Source organism: Pelophylax lessonae (assembly GCF_965119305.1).
Source record: "Pelophylax lessonae genome assembly, chromosome: 1".
Lineage (NCBI taxonomy): Eukaryota > Metazoa > Chordata > Amphibia > Anura > Ranidae > Pelophylax > Pelophylax lessonae.
This window is the reverse complement of record NC_138768.1, coordinates 474,781,733-474,801,819: the sequence shown is the minus strand read 5'-3', so window position 1 is coordinate 474,801,819 and position 20,087 is coordinate 474,781,733. Positions and strand designations below refer to the sequence as shown.

Below are 20,087 nucleotides of genomic sequence, written 5' to 3'. Positions count from 1 at the left end.
TGTAAGGGGGTAATTCTTCCCAATGATGACAAGAGTAAGGAGCATTCTTCCCACTGACTGTCACACTAATGTGTCATGAGTTGTAGATTTTACCAGGGGTTCCCTGAGACCAGAAATTGATTTCAAGGGTTTCTTTGTGTTGAGAAAGGCTGCTTTAGAGCATTGCTTGCTTTGTTTTTCTCTGTAAATAACTTGTCACCCGTATCCTGATCCTGGAGACAGTACTGGTTGTCATCACAACTGCAGAATTTGGACCACCACCTATTTTAGGCCCCTTTTTAAACTTTTGCTCAGTTAAAGTATAAGGTCGCTTTTTTTTTTTTAATTCAGCTCCTCTATGTACCAATATACCATTAGTGTACTTCTTTTACAGAAATAAAAAGCTTTCAAATGATCTTAGACCCCCTTACCTTAGTGTCCAGCTAGCTGTATAAAGAAAAAAAAAACTTCTCCATTACTTCCTGGACAGACCTTGGTACTTGACAAAGGAAAGAGCTTACAAGCTGACCTCATTAGCACACACGTGAGTGTTTTAAATCGTCATGCATAGGACAGCCCATTCACTTGAATAGGCTACCCTATGCTCAACAATCACCCCAAAGAAGCTCCAGAAGTTTTTGTAGTGTGCTGCATGTTTCTGAAATGCAAGGCAAAACATGCATTTTCTGTGCAGTTTGCCATGCATTCAGAAATGCACAGATTTGAATGGAGCCTTATTGTGCTTGTGTAAACAAACCAATTTCACTTTCAGGCTCCATTCACACCTAGTATAGTGGGAGCGCACATTTTTGAGTGCATTTTTTTTATGACACACACATAGGGTAGCCCTTTGATTTCAGTGGGCTGTGCTACATGTGGCAAAGTATAGGGTAGCCCTTTGATTTCAGTGGGCTGTGCTACATGTGGCAAAGTATAGGGTAGCCCTTTGATTTCAGTGGGCTGTGCTACATGTGGCAAAGTATAGAGTAGCCCTTTGATTTCAGTGGGCTGTGCTACATGTGGCAAAGTATAGGGTAGCCCTTTGATTTCAGTGGGCTGTGCTACATGTGGCAAAGTATAGGGAAGCCCTTTGATTTCAGTGGGCTGTGCTACATGTGGCAAAGTATAGGGTAGCCCTTTGATTTCAGTGGGCTGTGCTACATGTGGCAAAGTATAGAGTAGCCCTTTGATTTCAGTGGGCTGTGCTACATGTGGCAAAGTATAGGGTAGCCCTTTGATTTCAGTGGGCTGTGCTACATGTGGCAAAGTATAGGGAAGCCCTTTGATTTCAGTGGGCTGTGCTACATGTGGCAAAGTATAGGGTAGCCCTTTGATTTCAGTGGGCTGTGCTACATGTGGCAAAGTATAGGGTAGCCCTTAGATTTCAGTGGGCTGTGCTACATGTGGCAAAGTATAGGGTAGCCCTTTGATTTCAGTGGGCTGTGCTACATGTGGCAAAGTAGCTCATGGGACATTTTGGCGTGTTGCAGGTTTTTTACTGAGCGTGTCTATGGGAATGTTTGACTTTTCTTCCAGAAGTGCATTTGTGAGGTCAGCCACTGATGTGGACGAGGCCTGGCTATCAGTCTCAGCTTTAATTTATGCGCAGTCATGTTGGAACATGAAGAGCCATCCCTAAACTGTTCCCTCAAATTTGGGAGCATGAAATTGTCTAAAATGTCTTGATATGCTGATGCCTTAGGAGTTCCCTTCACTGGAACTAAGGGACCAAGCCCAACCCCTGAAAATAAACCCCACACAATAATACCCCCCTCCACCAAATGATTTGGACCAGTGCACAAAGCAAGGTCCATTTTAGGTATCGGTATCACCCCCTCTACCTCCCATTTGAGACTGTAGACGGGAGTGCAAGTACATGTGCAGTTGAGAGGTAATAGACTAGTGTGATAAGTCCTGGGCCCTGTGGATTCAACAAGATTCACTTCTGGCCATAATTCTACTTTGATGCAACTTTGTTTTGTGGAATGTATGATATGTATACATTTATGTAGTCCTGCATGCAAGATTTGGATATGTATAGACTTGGTATAGTGTGCCTTAGAGCATGGGTCTGCAGCCCGTTGGTGACTGGCCTATCTCATACCATGGTTGCAGCTCACCTCCTGCTGTGTGGCCATGCCTGTGTGTCCACTCCTGACTACTCTGCCCACCCAGCCGATGATGTCATACAATCCACAGGGAAAGGGGCGGGAGGAGCTGCAGATTGGAATGGAGAGCTCCTCCCTGCCCTTCTGATAGGATTTACATTGTGGGACTGGTGGGGAAGCCAGGAGAGGGCACACGGACTGATCTCAGCCTCTGCCCTGCCAAAGGTAGGAGTCCTGTGCAGGGGAGGAAGAGATTAGAATTGGGAAGTGTAATGTTAGAGAGGAGGGGGGTGGGGGGCAGACTGCAGGGGCACTGTGATGGAGGAGGCTGTGATTGCTAGGGTCACAGTAATATTAAAGGGACCGCACTGTAAAGGGGCACTGCATACATTATAGTGCCCCTATACAGTGTAGTCCTCTTTATATCACAGTACAATCCCCTTTACACCACAGCCCCCCTTTTACATTTAAGTGCCCTTCTTACAGAGCAGTCCCCTCTACATTACAGTGCCCCCTTTACAGAGGAGTCCCAATTACATTAATGTAAAGGGGCACTGTGATGTAAATGAGACCACTCTGTAAAGGGGGGGCTGTGATGTGAAAGGGAACTGAGGACACTGACTCCCTGAATAACCGCCGCCCCCCCCCCCCCCCCCCCCCATTCAACGGGCCCTGGGAAATTTGGCTGCTGTGAAACCGGTCCCTGGTGCCAAAAAGGTTGGGGACCGCTGCCTTATAGGACACGTGTGTACTTATCGTGTGGTTAACAGGGAGAGTAATATATGTTTTACTAATAGGCTGTTTGCAGCATGAGGTTTTATATATGTCTCTAATGTAAGTCATGCTTTTCACCTAGGCGCTCTTGGTTCTCTTCATCCTTGCTTACATTCACATCGCATTTTCCCGATCTCCTATTAACTGCCTGGAGCATGTACGGGATAAGTGGCCTCGAGATGGAATTCTGCGGGTGGAGATCCAGTTAAATTCAAGCCGTGCACCTATATTTCTACAGTTTTATGACAGTGACACCTTCCCTGGATTAGTGAAGGAACCCCTTGCAGAGGAAGATGTGGAAGAGGATGAGGAAGAGATGAGTATGGACATGTATCAGAATAGCTCTATTAAGGTATAAAATGAATTTTTATTTATCATCTTTACATTCAGCCACAAAACAATCTGCCGACACGCTGACTTTGTGAAAAATTCTTAGATGTAATGGCTGAATTTGTTTTCTTTTGTATGTTTTCTTTCTAATTTTATCTAGTGATTCTGCCTGTAAGTCTGTTTATTTTTCAATAGTACAAACTCTTCTGCAAATATTTTAGTTACAGGGATGTGACAAACAATATAGCACTAACTGGGGTGCTTACAAAGATCAGCTTTTATTTATATAAAACCTTTTATTCCAAAAATAAAAACTAAACTGTTTGCTTTATATTGCTTATAAAGTTTTAGCTGGAGTTTGGGTTTAATTTCTTGGTGTATCTAAATCTGATAGTCCAAGGGTCCCCAACCCATGGGCCACGGACCGGTTCCAGTCTGCGGCCTGTTGATGGCTACGCCGCACAGCGGTAGATGAGTGGTGACCACGTTCGGCACAGGGCTATCACAGACCATGGTTGTCACTCACCTCCTACTGTGCGGCCATGGCTGGGTGTCCTCTCCCGACTCCGCCCACCCAGCCAACCATGTCATCCAATCAGCAGGGCAGGGGAGCTGAAAGGACACACAAACTGATCACAGCCTCTGCACTGCCAAAGGTAAGAGTCATATGCAGGGGAGGCAGACATTCTAATTGGGAAGTGTCATGTTAGACAGGAAAGAGGTGGGGGGGGGCAAACTGCAGGGACACACTGTGATGGAGGAGGTTGTGATTGCTAGGGACACTGTAATATGAAGAGAACTTAACTGTAAAGGGGCACTGCAATCATTATAGTGCCCTTTTACAGTGCAGTCCCCTTTATATCACAGTGCCCACTTTACAGTACAACCCCCCCTTTACATTACAGTGCCCCCCTCCAGAGCAGTCCCCTTTACATTACAGTGCTCCCTTTACAGAGCAGTACTTCTTACATTAATTTAAAGGGGCACTGTGATGTGAAGGGAACTAAGGACACTGATATAAAGGGTGGGCTGAGAACAGACTCCGTGAATAACCCCAACCCCCCCCCCCCCCCCTTCTGGTCCCTGCAGAAATTGGCTGCCTTGAAACCTGTCCCTGGTGCCAAAAATATAAGGACCGCTTTGCTAGTCCATCCAACCCTCCCTTCCCTGTAGACAGAAGATACTGCTATCCAAATGTGCCCCCGTGTTCCTTCATCCACAGTGGGGGCACGCTTAAGAAGATTTGTTACTGGGCAGATCACCAGGTGAAAACAAGGGGGGGGGGGAACTAATGCAGCCACCACATCTAAGGATTGGTAAGCTGCAATATATTACATTTTTGGCTCTAATACTGCTTTTAATATGTTACAGGTTGGTAGCAGGTGTTATATGGTGCCTAATATGGTGCAGCTGAAGGCATCACCCCAGGACAACCACTTCAAGCCGACGTACAGGAACGTCCGTTTGCGGGAAGTGGTTACCTGACAACTACGCAGTTGTACGATGCTGTACCTAAAAAAAAAAAAAAAAATACAGCTTTCTTTTGGTGGCATTTGAGGTTTTTATTTTATGTGCTATAAACGAAAAAGATAATTTTGAAAAAAAAAATGTTTTTCACTTATTGCTATAAAACATATCCAATATAAAAAAAAAAAAAAGTAAAACAATCTAATCTCTTCAATTTTGGCCAATATTTATTCTGCTACATATTTTTGAGCGTATATTGATTGGTTTGTGCAAATGTTATAGCATCTACAAACTTTGGGATATTTTTATTGAATTTTTATTTATTTTTTTACTAGTAATGGCAGTGGTCAGCGACTTTATAGCAGGACTGTGATATTGCGGTGGACAGTCGGGACACTGACACTTTTTTTTTTTTTTTTTTTCAAAAAATATGCACTTTTACTGTACTAATGACACTGGCTGGGAAGGGGTTAACAAAGGGTTAACTGTGTTCCTAGCAGGTGTTTTACTAAACTGTAGGCGGTGCTTGTACTACGGGAAGGTATAAATCGGTGTCCCTGCTTTGCAGGAACACAGGATCAATGCCTTCCCTACTGACAGAACGGCAATCTGCCTTGTTTACATAGGCAGATTGACGTTCTGCCTGCCTAAGGAACAATCAGCGGGTGATGGCGGACATAAAGTCCACGGTACCCGGTGATCGTCTCCCACTTTGAATAATCAGAGCGGACCAGGGGCGGCGACACACCTACGTCCCCCCCCAACCCAGAAATGCTCAATCACCTGCTAAGTAGGCGATCCAGCTCAGGAGAGCCGCCTTGCTGCCGTATATGTACAGTATACGGTCAGCAAGTGGTTAACATATAGTTCAAAGAACTTCTGCACCTATGTAAAAAAAAAAAAAAAAAAATACACACTTATCTTCCAATATATATATATATATATATATATATAAAGCTGCCAGTACGAAGTAAGCTTGCCATTGAATGCAGGTATCGGTTATAGTGCAGTGCTTCTTTCACATTTACTGAAGTTTATACTAAATAGCACATCAACATGTATTAAATATAAGTGCAAAATTGAAATTCAGTTTAGATTGGTGCCTGTATAACTGTCAATAGTAATAACCATTTCCTGTGATTCCCACCTCTACTTGCTGTAGCTAAAGTGTTCCACTGTACCCTGAAATATATAAATGTATGTAACTGGTTCACTCATCCCTTGTAAGTTCAGATTGGGCTGAAAAGCCTAATGCTTAGTACACACAAATGAGAGAATTGGACCAAAAAAACGCATTCGGAATGATTGTCCGATAATCTATTTGTTAGTACAGCGCTGTTGAGAGCCCATTACGACAGTTCATGTAAAAATCTCCGAAGGGACAAGCATGAAAATGTTTCTCGGAAATAACATAACTAACAATTTTTGTGTAGTTAGTATTTGTACTCGGAAACAAAAGAATACATTACAATACAATTCCATACATTATATCACTTCCAAAGTTGTATTTTAATGAGAATTTTTATAACTTTAGTAACCCATTTGTTTTTGAAAAAAAAAAAGACAATCCATTCGTGCAATAGTCTCGTCGTTTGTACTAGGCTTAAAATGATTGTAAAGTCTTGTTTTTTTTTTTTTTTTTTATTTGGTAATAACAAACATGTTATATATACTTGCCTCCTTTTGTGCAGTGGTTTTGTACAGGGCAACCCGGATCTTCCTCTTCTCTGGTCCCTCTTTGCTGATCCTGGCCCCTCCCTTCATTCGAGTGTCCCCACAGCAAGCAGCTTGCTATGGGGGCACCTGAGTCAAGCTGCAGCTCCGTGTGTCCATGCAGACGGGGAGCTGCCGTTCGGCCCCGCCCCCTTCTCTCTCCTGGCTGGCTGGCTGACTGACTGACAGCTGCAAGAGCCAATAGCGCAGTCTCAGCCAATCAGGAGGATGAGTCCCATACGGCCGTGGGACTCGTGGACATCGCTGCACTGAGATGGGGGTCAGGTTAGTAAGAGGGGGTGGTGGGGAGGCTGCTTTACCCAGAAGGCTTTTTATTTTAATGCAAAGAATGCATTAAGATAAAAAACCTTCTGCCTTTACAACTCCTTTTGAAGTGATTGTTTGTTTTTTGTTTTTTTTAAACAAGACTTTACAAACATGTTATACTTGCCTCCTATGTGCAGTTGGTTTTGCACAGAGCAGCCTAGATAATCCTCTTCTCGGGTCCCTCTTCGGCTCTTCTGGCCCCTCCCTCCTGTCAAGTGCCCCGCCCTCTCTCTCTCCGGATTGTCTGACTGACTTTGACAACTGAGGGAGCCAGTGGTGCCACGGCTGTGTCTCAGCCAATCAGGAGGGAGAGTCCCAAACAGCCGAGGGAGTGCTGGGGAGCTGCTACACACATAGAATACATTAAGATAAAAAACCTTCTGCCTTTACAACTCCTTTTTAAGAATGGATATACACTATATTGTCAAAAGTATTGGGATGCCTGCCTTTACACGCAAAAAAACTTTAATGGCATCCATGTCTTAGTCCGTAGGGTTCGCTATTGAGTTGGCCCTCCCTTTACAGCTATACCAGCTTCAACTCTTCTGGGAAGGCTGTCCACGGATGACCTGGCTTGCAGTCTCCGCTCCAATTCATCTCAAAGGTGTCCTATGGAATTGAGGTCAGGACTCCTATGGGGTTCAGGTTAGTCAAGTTCCTCACCCCAAACTTGCTCATACATATCTTTATGGACCTTGCTTGAATTAGAGCAGAGACTGCGAGCCAGGCCTTCTCGTTCAACATCAGTGCCTGACCTCACCTGCGCTTCTGGAAGAATGGTCAAACATTCCCATAGACACACTCCTAAACATTGTGGACAGCCTTCCCAGAAGAGTTGAAGCTGTTAGCCACAAAGGGTGGGCCAACTCAATATTGAACCCTACGGACTAAAACTGGGATATCATTAAAGTTCATGTGCGTGTAAAGGCAGGCGTCCCAGTACTTTTGACAATATAGTGTATGTAGATATATATGTGTGTCACCAGATCTGTTAACAATGAGTCATCTCACACTTCAGAACTTGGTGTGCATTGGTACTTGGAGAGTCTGTAATATTATGAAGAGCTCTGTTCAAGATAGGAAATATGCAGGGCACAATGTAGTCCAGATGTGCTATTCCCTAAACCAGGGTTTCTCAACTAGGGTTCCTCCTGAGGTTGCTAGGGGTTCCTTTGAGAAATGGGCAATTTTCTACCTTTTAAGATAAGTTCCCAATGACACCATTGTTCCTTTTAGCTATTTGTAAGCGGGTAATTCTTCCCAATGATGACAAGAGTAAGGAGCATTCTTTCCACTGGCTGTCACACTAATGTGTCATGAGTTGTAGATTTTTCATTTTTAGCAGGGGTTCCCCGAGACCAGAAATTTATTTCAAGGGTTCCTCTGTGTTGAAAAGATAGAGAAAGGTTGCCCTAAACAAATAAAAACTAGTTCTGTTGAGAGTTTGCCTTGGCTTGTTTCACTTTCTTAAAGCGGTAGTAAAAAAACGAAAAAAAAAAACCCTGCAAGACAAAGGCATAATGAGCTAGTATGCATCGCATACTAGCTCATTATGAAATACTTACCTTAAAACGAAGCCCCGACACGGACCCCCGGACACCGCTGTGGGAGCGGACATGATCCCTCGGCGTCTCTTCCGGGTTCGGCTGTGAGTGGCCGGAGCCGCGATGACGTCACCCCACGCATGTGCGCAGGGTTTTAACTTTCCGGCAAGGAACTCTGAAGGTCCGCCGGACCTTCAAAGCGAATGCGCCGCTAGCGTCAGCATGCAGTGCAAATATCTCCTAAACCGTGCAGGTTTAGGAGATATTAATTGTACCTACAGGTAAGCCTTATTATAGGCTTACCTGTAGGTAAAAGTCAAAAAAATCGGTATACTACCGCTTTAATTCTCCCCTGCTTTCTTCTGATACCAAAATAAACTTTATTGCAACAAAGTTAGACATTATAGTTGTGGAGGTAGATACAAAGTAGTTGAGAACGTGTGTGTGTGTGTGTGTGTTTAGCGGAGGTTTTCGGAATGTCTGGGGATTTTAAAAATGAAATTGGATTGCCTGTGATCAGCACAGGGACAATCAGCACTGCCGAGCAGGGGTCTTCAAACTATGGCCCTCCAGTTGTTCAGGAACTACATATTCCCATCATGCCTAGTCATGTGTGAGTGTCAGTTTTACAATGCCTCATGGGATGTGTAGTTCCGCAACAGCTGCAGCGCCGTAGTTTGAGGATCCCTGGTCCAGACAGAGGGTCAGAGGAAAATGAAAACTCCTCCTACAAGCTTTAACCAGACACTGATACATAGGACTGCTATATACTGCTGATGAGAAAAGGTATTTAGCAGTTTATATTTACAAAAATATTTGCATTTCCTTGTTCTGTGTACTTTGGGAGACCTGATATAGTGAATGCTGGTTCTGGGTTTGGTAACACTTAGGCTGGGTTCACACTGTCGCACAGAGCGGCTCCACGCAACTTTCAGGTTCAACGTTTCGGGTCTGATTTTCAGTCCGAATATTTGGCTGAATTCGAACCTGAAATGGACCAGAAGGCGTACAGGACTCCTGTGCAATTTGCACTAGAGCCGCTCCGGAGATATGTGAACCGGCTTCATAGAGAGCCGGTCACAAACTCCTGATATGCAAATTGGATGCGGGTAAATTCAAATCGCAATGGTGTGGACCCAGCCTTAATGTTGTTTTTTTTTTTTTTTGCTAGACATTTTTTTAGAACTTCCAAACTTTTAGTTTTTTTTTGGGTGGGTTTTGCAATTTTTTTTTCTCACCCGATATTTGCGCAGCGGTTTTGCAAACGCAGTTTTTTGGGAAAAAAAAATACACTTTTTAAAATTTTAATAAAAAACACAATAAATAACCTAGCTTCTTGGTAAAATATAAAAGATGTTGCACCAAGCAAATAAGTACCAAACATGTCCCGTTTTTAAAAATGCACACGCCCGTGCAATGACAGCAAATGGTGTAAATTCTACTATCCATAGGTGATGCTTTAAAAGCCTTTATAGGTTACCACTTAAAGTAAACAGGAGGTCTGGTGCTAGAATACTGCCCAATAACTGACGTTTGCAGTGATACCTCACATTTGTGGGACGAATGCTGTATGTGTGTGTGACTGACGTGTGCATTTGCAACAATATTTGCAATATTACCAACAAAAATAAAAATATACACTGCTAAAAAAAATGAAAGGAACAATTTTTAATCAGAGTATGCATCAAGTCAAATAAACTCCTGGGATATGGATCTGGTCAGTTAAGTAGCAGAGGGGGTTGTTAATCAGTTTCAGCTGATTTGGTGTTAATAAAATTAACAGGTGCACTAGTTGGGCAACAATGAGACAACCTCCAAAACAGGAATGATTTTACAGGTGGAGGCAACTGAAATTTTTTTTCTCTACTTTTCTGACTTGTTTTGCACTTGGCTAGGGTCAGTGTCACTACTTGGTAGTACAGTGGGGATCGAAAGTTTGGGCACCCCAGGTAAAAATTTGTATTAATGTGCATAAAGAAGGCAAGGAAAGATGGAAAAATCAAATTACAGATTAGACGTTCTTATAATATGTCAACAAAAGTTAGATTTTGTTTCCATCATTGACACTTCCAAAATTACAGAAAACAAAAAAATGGCGTCTGCAAAAGTTTGGGCACCCTGCAGAATTTATAGCATGCACTGCCCCCTTTGCAAGGCTGAGACCTGCCAGTGTCATGGATTGTTCTCAATCATTGTCTGGGAAGACCATGTGATGTCAATCTCAAAGGTTTTAAATGCCCAGACTCATCTGACCTTGCCCCAACAATCGGCACCATGGGATCTTCTAAGCAGTTGTCTAGAAAACTGAAACTGAAAATAGTTGACACTCACAAAGCTGGAGAAGGTTATAAGAAGATAGCAAAGCGTTTTTCAGATGTCAATATCCTCTGTTCGGAATGTAATTAAGAAATGGCAGTCATCAGGAACAGTGGAAGTTAAAGCAAGATCTGGAAGACCAAGAAAAATATCAGACAGAACAGCTCGCAGGATTGTGAGAAAAACAATTCAAAACCCACGTTTGACTGCACGATCCCTCCAGAAAGATCTGGCAGACACTGGAGTTGTGGTACACTATTCCACTATAAAGAGATACTTGTACAAATATGGTCTTCATGAAAGAGTCATCGGAAGAAAACCTCTTCTACCTCCTCACCACAAAAATTAGCGTTTGAACTTTGCAAATGAACATATAGACAAGCCTGATGCATTTTAGAAACAAGTTCTGTGGACCGATGAGGTTAAAATTGTTATTTTTGGCCGGAATGAACAAAGGTACGTTTGGAGAAGAAGGGGCACAGAATTTAATGAAAAGAACCTCTGTCCAACTGTTAAGCATGGGGGTGGATCAATCATGCTTTGGGGTTGTATTGCAGACAGTGGCACAGGGAACATCTCACGAGTAGAAGGAAAAATGGATTCAATAAAATTTCAGTTTTGGATGGTAACTTGATGCCATCTGTGAAAAAGCGGAAGTTAAAGAGAGGATGGCTTCTACAAATGGATAATGGTCCTAAACACACCTCGAAATCCACGGGGGATTACATCAAGAGGCATAAACTGAAGGTTTTGCCATGGCCTTCACAATCTCCTGACCTCAACATAATGGAAAATCTATGGATAGACCTTAAAAGAGCAGTGCGTGACAGACAGCCCAGAAATCTCAAAGAACTGGAAGACTTGTAAGGGAGAATGGGCAAAGATACCTCAAACGAGAATTGAAAGACTCTTGGCTGGCTACAAAAAGCGTTTACAAGCTGTGATACTTGCCAAAGGGGGCAGTACAAGATATTAACTCTGCAGGGTGCCCAAACTTTTGCAGAAGCCATTTTTTTGTTTTCTGTTATTTTGAAAGTGTAAATGATGGAAATAAAATCTAACATTTGTTGACATATTATAATAATGTCTTATTATAATAATGTCTAATCTCTAATTTGATGCCTTTTGGAGATTTTTCCATCTTTCCTTGGCTTCTTTATGCACATTTAATACAAATTTTTACCTGGGGTGCCCAAACTTTAGATCCCCACTGTATGAGGCGATACCTGGACCCTATAGAGGTTGCACAGTCAATCTTACTACTCCAGGAAGGCACATCAATACATGCCATTGCCATAAGGTTTACTGTGTCTTCCAGCACTGTCTCTAGAGCATGCAGGAGATTCCAGGAGACAGGCAGTTACTCTGACAGTGGTCCTCAACCCTGGCCTACAGGGCCCACTAACAGGCCAGATTTGCAAGATAACTGAAATACATCCCAGGTGATATCATTTGCTGCTCAGTGATTGCAGTACTCTAGTCTGCATCTCCCCAAGGTAATACCTAAAATCTGGCCTGTCAGTGGGCCCTGTAGGCCAGGGTTGAGGACCACTGCTCTAAGAGAGCTGGACATTCATTAGCAGGACCGGTATCTGCTCCTTTGGGCAAGGAGGAACACGATGAGCAATGTCAGAGCCCTACAAAATTGCCTCCAGCAGACCACTGGTGTGAATGTCTCTGACCAAACAATCAGAAACAGACTTCATGAGGGTGGCCAGAGGGCCCGATGTCCTCTATTGGCAGGTCCGCCACTGGTGCCCTGTGCTTTTGACAGTTGAGAGCAGGTTCACCCTGAGCACATGTGACAGACATGAAAGGGTCTGGAGAAGCCGTGGGGAATGTTATGCTGCCTGTAATATAGTTTAGCATGACCGGTTTGGTGGGGAGACATTGATGGTCTGAGGAGGAATATCAATTGAGGGACGCACAGACCTCTACAGTCTAGACCAGGCATGTCCAACCTGCGGCACGGGGGCCACATGCGGCTCGGAACCGCAGGCAATGCGGCCCATTGCCCCCTGACAATGTGTTTATTTTTTTGCTGGGGAGGAAGGAAGTTGAGTCGGGGGCACGGCCTCAGCGGCTTCCAACTAACTGTAGGCAGAGGCTGCCTCGGAGGGGATCATCCACTAGTTGTGTTAAATTAGTGCTGGGGGGGGCACAGCAGCGCGGGAAGGGCGCAGCAACATTTTATTACTTGTATACCTTAACTATAGTACATATTTTATATGCGGCCTGAGAAAATGTCTCTACACTCAATGTGGCCCAGAGAAGCCAGAAGGTTGGACACCCATGGTCTAGACCAGTGGTTCTCAATTCCGGTCCTCGGGACCCACTAACAGGCCAGATTTTAAGTATTACCTTGGGGGATGCAGACTAGAATACTGCAATCACTGAGCAGCAAATTAGATCACCTGTGATGTAATTTAGTTATCTTGCAAACCTGGCCTGTTGGTGGGTCCCGAGGACCGGAGTTGGGAACCACTGGTCTAGACAATGGCACTTTGACTGCCATTAGGTATCAGGATGAAATCCTTGGACCCATTGTCAGACCCTATGCTGGTGCAGTGGTAACTTGGTCCCTCCCGGTGCATTACAATGCCCATCCTCATGTGGCGAGAGTATGCAGCCAGTTCCTCGAGGATAAAGGAATTGATACCATTGACTGACCTAAATCCAATAAAACACCTCTGAGACATTGTTTCGGTCCATCGGACGCCATCAGGTTGCACCTGAGTCTGTTTAGGAGCTTAGAGATGCCCTGGTTCACATCTGGGAGAAAATACCCCAGGACACCATCCGTCATCTCATTAAGAGCATGTCCAGACATTGTCAGGCATGCATACAAGCACGTAGGGGGCCATACAAACAGCACCATTTTTGAGTTGCTGCAATGAAGTTTCAGCAAAATGGACTAGCCTGCTGCATCTTTTAGTCACTTTGATTTTCGGGCCATCTTTGAATTCAGACTTCTGTAGGTTGATGATTTTCATTTCCATCAAACAATGTGGCATCCTTTCATTCCTAACACATTACCCACTCCATATCAGTATAGATATCCAGCGTGATATTTTTCCGCATTGAGATCTGATGTGTTTTTCAAAGTGTTCCTTTTAATATATATATACCGTATTCGCATCCGGAAAGTATTCACAGCACTTAACTTTTTCCACATTTTGTTATGTTACAGCCTTATTCCAAAATGTATTAAATGTAATTCTTTTCCTTTAAAACTCTACAAACAATACCCCATAATGACAATGTGAAAGAAGTTTCTTTGAAATCTCTGCCAATTTATTCATTATTAAAAATAAAAAACAAAAGATCCCATATACATAAGTATTCACAGCTTTTGCCATGACACTCAAAATTGAGCTCAGGTGCATTCTGCTTCCACTGATCATTCTTGAGATGTTTCTCCATTGAATTGAGTCCACTTGTGGTAAATTCAGTTGATTGGACATGATTTGGAAAGGCACACACCTGTCTATATAAGGTCCTAAAGTTGGTGCATGTCACAGCACAAACCAAGCCAAAGTCCAAGGAATTGTCTTTAGACCTCTGGGACAGGATTGTATCAAGGCAAAGACCTGGGCAATGGTACAAAAAATCTCTGCAACATTGAAGGTCCCAATTAGCACAGTGGCCTCCATAATCCATCAATGGAAAACGTTTGGAACCACCAGGACTCTTCCTATAGCAGGCCGCACAGCCAAACCGAGCGATTGGGGGAGAAGGGCCTTAGTCATAGAGGTGACCAACAACCTGATGGCCACTCTGACAGAGCTCCAGAGTTTCTCTGTGGAGAGAGGAGAACCTTCCAGAAGAACCATCTCTGCAGCACTCCACCAATCAGGCCTGTATGGTAGAGTGGCCAGACGGAAGCCACTCCTCGGTAAAATGCACATGACAGCCCACCTGGAGTTTGCCAAAAGGCACCTGAAGAACTATTTGACCATAATAAAATTAAAATACTCTGGTTTGATGAAACAAAGAGGTGTCTGGAGGAAACCAGGCACCACTCGTCGCCTGGCCAACACCATCCCTATAGTGAAGCCCGGTGGTGGCAGAATCCCTACTGTAGGGATATTTTTCAGTGGCAGGAACTGGGAGACTATTCAGGATCATGGGAAAGATGAATGCAGCAATGTACAGAGACATATTTTTATAAAAACCTGCTAAAGCACGCTCTGGACCTCAGACTGTGGCGAAGATTCAACTTCCAACAGGACAACTACCCTAAGCACACAGCCAAGATAACAAATGAGTGGCTACAGGACAACTCTGTGAATGTCCTTGTGGCCCAGCCAGACCCTAGACTTGAACCTGATTGAACATCTTTGGAAAGATCTGAAAACGGCTGTGCACCGACGCTCCCCATCCAACCTGATGGGAGGTCCTTCAAAGAAGAATGGGAGAAACTGCCCAAAAATAGGTGTGCCAAGCTTGTAGCATACCCAAAAAGACTTGAAGCTGTAATTGGTGCCAAAGGTGGTTCAATAAAGTATTGAGCAAAGGCTGTCAATACTTATTTTGCATGCGATTTGTTTTTCATTTTTTATTTTTTAATAAATTTGCAAAGATTTCAAACTTCTTTCATATTGTCATTATGGAGTATTGTTTGTAGAATTCCGAGGAAAATAATGAATTCCATTTTGGAATAAGGCTATGGAAAAAGTGAGGAGATGTGAATACTTTCTGGATGATATATATATATATATATATATATAATATTGTGTGTGTGTGTGTGTGTGTGTGCAAATGTGATGTGTGTGTGTGTGTGTGTGTGTGTATATATTAGGGCTGCAACTAACGATTTAATTTGTCTGTCGACTAATCTATCGATTATTTTTACGATTAGTCGACTAATCTAACGATTATTTAAATTTTTTGTTTTTTTTGCTTAATTTAGTGTTTTTTTGATTAGCTAATTAATCCTGTAATTAATACAGACCCCCTCAGTAAGCCCCCCTCCCAGTACAGACCCCCACAGTAAGCCCTCCCACCCAGTACAGACCACTTAGTAAGCCCCCCTCCCAGTACAGACCCCTCAGTAAGCCCTCCCATCTAGTACAGACCACTTTCTAAACCCCCCTCCCAGTACAGACCCCTCAGTAAGCCCTCCCACCCAGTACAGACCACTTAGTAAGCCCCCCTCCCAGTACAGACCCCTCAGTAAGCCCTCCCATCTAATACAGACCACTTACTAAGCCCCCCCCCCTCCCAGTACAGACCCCTCAGTAAGCCCTCCCACCTAGTACAGACCACTTTCTAAACCCCCCTCCCAGTACAGACCCCTCAGTAAGCCCTCCCACCCAGTACAGACCACTTAGTAAGCCCCCCTCCCAGTGCAGACCCCTCAGTAAGCCCTCCCACCTAGTACAGTATGTACTGGGTGGGAGGGCTTACTGAGGGGTCTGTACTGGGAGGGGGGGGGCTTACTAAGTGGTCTGTACTGGGTGGGAGGGCTTACTGAGGGGTCTGCACTGGAAGGGGGGCTTACTAAGTGGTCTGTACTGTACAGACCACTTAGTTAGCCTCCCTCCCAGTACACTAGTACAGACCCCTCAGTAAGCCCTCCAACCTAATACAGACCCCTTAGTAAGCCCCCCCTCCCAGTGCAGACCCCTCAGTAAGCCCTCCCACCTAGTACAGACTGTACTAGGTGGGAGGGCTTACTGAAGGGTCTGCACTGGGAGGGGGGCTTACTAAGGGGTCTGTACTGGGTGGGAGGGCTTACTGGGGGGTCTGTACTGGGAGGGGGGCTTACTAAGTGGTCTGTACTGGGTGGGAGGGCTTACTGGGGGGTCTGTACTGGGAGGGGGGCTTACTAAGTGGTCTGGTTACAAGCCGGTGTAGCGCCGCAAATGTGACATGTCTAAGTAGCTGGGTGATCGGGGGAGGATGGCGAATGTGTGTTGCGGCAGAAGCTGTGGCAGTACAAGGGAGTACAGGGGTGCTGGAGACGGTCAGCGCTCACCTCTCGTCTCCGACGGAGCCCGGCGGGGGAATTTCACCCGGCCGGCAATGCTTCAAGCGGCGCGGCGGCCGGCCAGGGGCGTGTGACGTCATGCGTTGACGCGTCGACGCATTTTCCGCACGTCGACGTTTTTTTTTTTTTTTTTTTTTTTTTGTCGACGAGTCGTGGCAGCCCTAATATATATATATATATATATATAATGTGTGTGTGTATATATTGGAGGGAGAGAGAGAGAAAATAAATACAGATATGGATAGAAAAAAAAAATCTAAATAAAAAAAAAATAAAATCCATTTCTCTGATGTTTGACGGACCCAGCTCCTGATCTTCTTAACCATTTGGGTTCTACTGCCCCTACAGGAGTCGGACACTAGGCAGAAAAAAAGTCTGGCTATGCCTATGGGCAGTCCCAGGGGGTATACTCCCTCTCTCTGCTATAGGTACTCAGTTTTGTTACAAGCAGTGTCAGAAGAAGAACTCCACAGAGGGGCGGGTGCTGTGTCCATCAATGAACATCAGCGAAACGGACTTTACAGTAAAGTCAAACATCCCATTTTCTCTTTTATTCATTGACGGACACAACTCCTAGTCTTCTTAACCATTGGGACATCCCAAAGCAGTGTTAAACACGAGGGGTGGGAACAGCGAAAAAGAAATTCCCAAGGCTAACTATAGCCAAACAGGTAAACGGGAGCTCTGGAGTATGCTGTCAAGTTCTGGGCACCGGTCCTCAGGAAGGACGTGCTGGAACTGGAGAGAGTCCAGAGAAGAGCAACAAAAATAATTAGGGGAATGGAGGGCATCGACTATGAGGAAAGACTACAAGCACTGAACTTATTCTCCCTGGAGAAGAGACGATTGAGGGGGGATATGATATCAATGTACAAATACTGTACTGCAGACCCTAGCATAAGCAACAAACTTTTCAGAGAAAGGGAATACAATAAGACACGTGGCAACTCACTAAAACTAGAGGAAAAACGGTTTAACCTTAACCTACGTAAGGAGTTCTTCATTGTCAGAGCAGTAAGGATGTGGAATTCTCTTCCACAGGCAGTGGTGTCAGCGAGGAGCGTCGATAGTTTCAAAAGACTATTTGATGGGCACCTTAAGACCACAACATACAGGGGTATACATTGTACAGTTAGCAGCAAACACACATCATAGGTTGAACTGGATGGTCTGATGTCTTTTTTCAACCTCACAAACTATGTAACTATGTAACCAAAACAACTGGAGCTCACCTGGAAAAAAAAACAATACACCCTCAGAGGACCAGGTCCTCTAAACAGCAGCCTGCAAAACCTTGCGGCCAAAGAAAGCATCCGCAGATGGCAACACATCCACTTTATAGAACTTTGTGAAAGTGTGCACCAACGATCAGGTGGCCGCCTTGCAAACCTGCGTCACTGACGTATGATGACGGAAGGCACAGGAGGCACTGAGCACCTGAGTAGTGCACGCCTTCACAGGGAAAGGAGGAACCTGACCCTTGATGGAATAGGCCTGAACCACCGTCTGTCTTATCCATTTGTAAATGGTCGCAGAGGAAGCGGACAACCCTTTTTGAGGCCCATCCGTAGGCATTAATAGTGAGTCTGATTTCCTAAAAGACTCCGTAGCTGCCAGGTACACCCTTATCGCCTGGACCACATCCAAGGTATGCAGAGCAATTTCCTTCGGATGTTTTGGCCTAGGGGAAGGCAACATTAGGACTTCATTCAAATGAAAATCCGAGACAACCTGAGGAAGGAACAACACACAGGGGCGAAGCACCAAGTAAGGTGAACGACAGGGTAACTCGGCCAATTCGGACACCGTGCGTGCAGAGGTGAAAGCAACCAAAAGGCCACCTTCTAGGACAGCGTAAGCAGGGGAATCTCCCGACAATTCTCAAAAGGAGGTTTCTGGAAGACTGAAAGCACCAGATTGAGGTCCCAAGGCGGCAACAGAGACCGCACTGAAGGGGTCAAATACCCAACTCCCTGAAGAAAAGTAAGTACCAAAGAGTATGTGGTCATGGGTCATTGAAAGAAGACCTCTAAGTCAGACACCTGTACTCAAGGCCAGTTTCTGCTCAACCCTCCCATTGAAGGAAGGTCAAGGTCCGAGCCACCGAAAAAAGTGAGGATGAACTCCAAGAGACTCGCACCACGCAATGTACGTCTTCCATGTACGATGGTAGATCTTCCTAGAAGTAGATTTCCAAGCTTTTAACAGCGTTTGAATCACCGACTCAGACAAACCTCTATCCATCAGCATCTTGCTTTCAACAGCCAAGCAGTCAAAGCCAGCGACTGTAAAGCAGGATGGAAGATTGGTCCTTGGGACAGCAGATCCTTCCTGAGAGGAAGCTTCCAAGCAACGTCGGCGACCAGCCTCAGCAGATTGGCGTACAAATCCCTTCTGCCTCTATCCTGTATAGAAGTCTTGGCAAAAGCTTGAGAGGAGGGAAGGCGTAAAGCAGACGATACTGACCTCACGGGGCCACCAGCGGATCTGTGGCGCCCTGCCAGAGGATCCCGTGACCGAGCCACAAACCTGAGCACCTTTGTTGAGCCGGGACGCCAACAGATCCACCTCAGGGATGCCCCACCAGTGGCGCAACTGATGAAATGGCTCTGGATGAAGGGACCACTCCCCTTGGTCCAATGCCTGCCGACTGAGGTAATTCGCCTGCCAGTTTTCCACCCCGGTAATGTGTACGAAGGAGAGGGCTGGAACGAAACATTCTGCCCACCTTAGAATGCTGGCTACCTCCAGAGCCGCCAAGACACTTCTTGTGCCCCCCTGGTGATTGACATAGGCCACTGCTGTGCCATTGTCCGATTGAATGCGTACTGGACATCCCTGAAGACGATCCGTACAATGGTCCAGAGACAGTCTGATCGCTCGGAGTACCAAGGCATTGATCGGTAGTCTGGACTCTTCCAGTGTCCAGACCCCCTGATAAGAAATTTTTCTGAGGATGCTTCCCCAGCTGGACAGGCTGGCATCTGTGGTGACTACTGGCCAATACAAGGGGAGGAAGGATTTGCCCAGCCGAAGAGCAAAGTCAGGGACTCTTTTGTTCCCCGGCTCAGCCAGGTCAGACCCAGATAGTCAAGCTTTGTGAACGGAACCAGAGCAGACTCCTGAAAATTCAAAATCCAGCCAAACACCCTCAAGCTCCTATGGTGATTTCCAGGTTTTCCAGTTTTCCACCAGAGCAGTAGGAGACTCCCCTCGCAGAAGGTCGTCCAAGTAGCCTAGTACCTCGATCCCTCATTGGGGTAACAATGCTAGCACCGGGGCCAACACTTTCGTGAAGACCCGAGGAGCAGAAGCGAGACCAAAGGGCAACGCCAAAAAACTGATAATTCTTTTCTCCCACGGCAAAGCGGAGGAAGCGCTGGAGATCAACACATATTAGAATGTGAAGGTAAGTGTCCTTGAGGTCGATGGAGGCAAGAAAAATCCCCCTGATACAGGGAAGCCAACACCATTTGAATGGACTCCATTCTGAACTTCTGCACCTCTACAAATCAGTGCAGCACCTTAAGGTCCAGA

At 45.1% G+C, this 20,087-nt stretch overlaps 1 protein-coding gene across 3 annotated transcripts in view; it reads left to right on the top strand.

The window, feature by feature from the left end:
• TMEM259 (transmembrane protein 259) overlaps positions 1-20,087 on the top strand; it is a 59,051-nt gene that overhangs the window by 6,437 nt on the left and 32,527 nt on the right. For all 3 annotated transcript variants that reach the window (XM_082243321.1, XM_082243322.1, XM_082243320.1), the window contains one exon: positions 2,944-3,213. In XM_082243321.1, the coding sequence (XP_082099447.1) occupies positions 2,944-3,213 (270 nt within the window). The remainder of the gene's footprint in view (positions 1-2,943; positions 3,214-20,087) is intronic.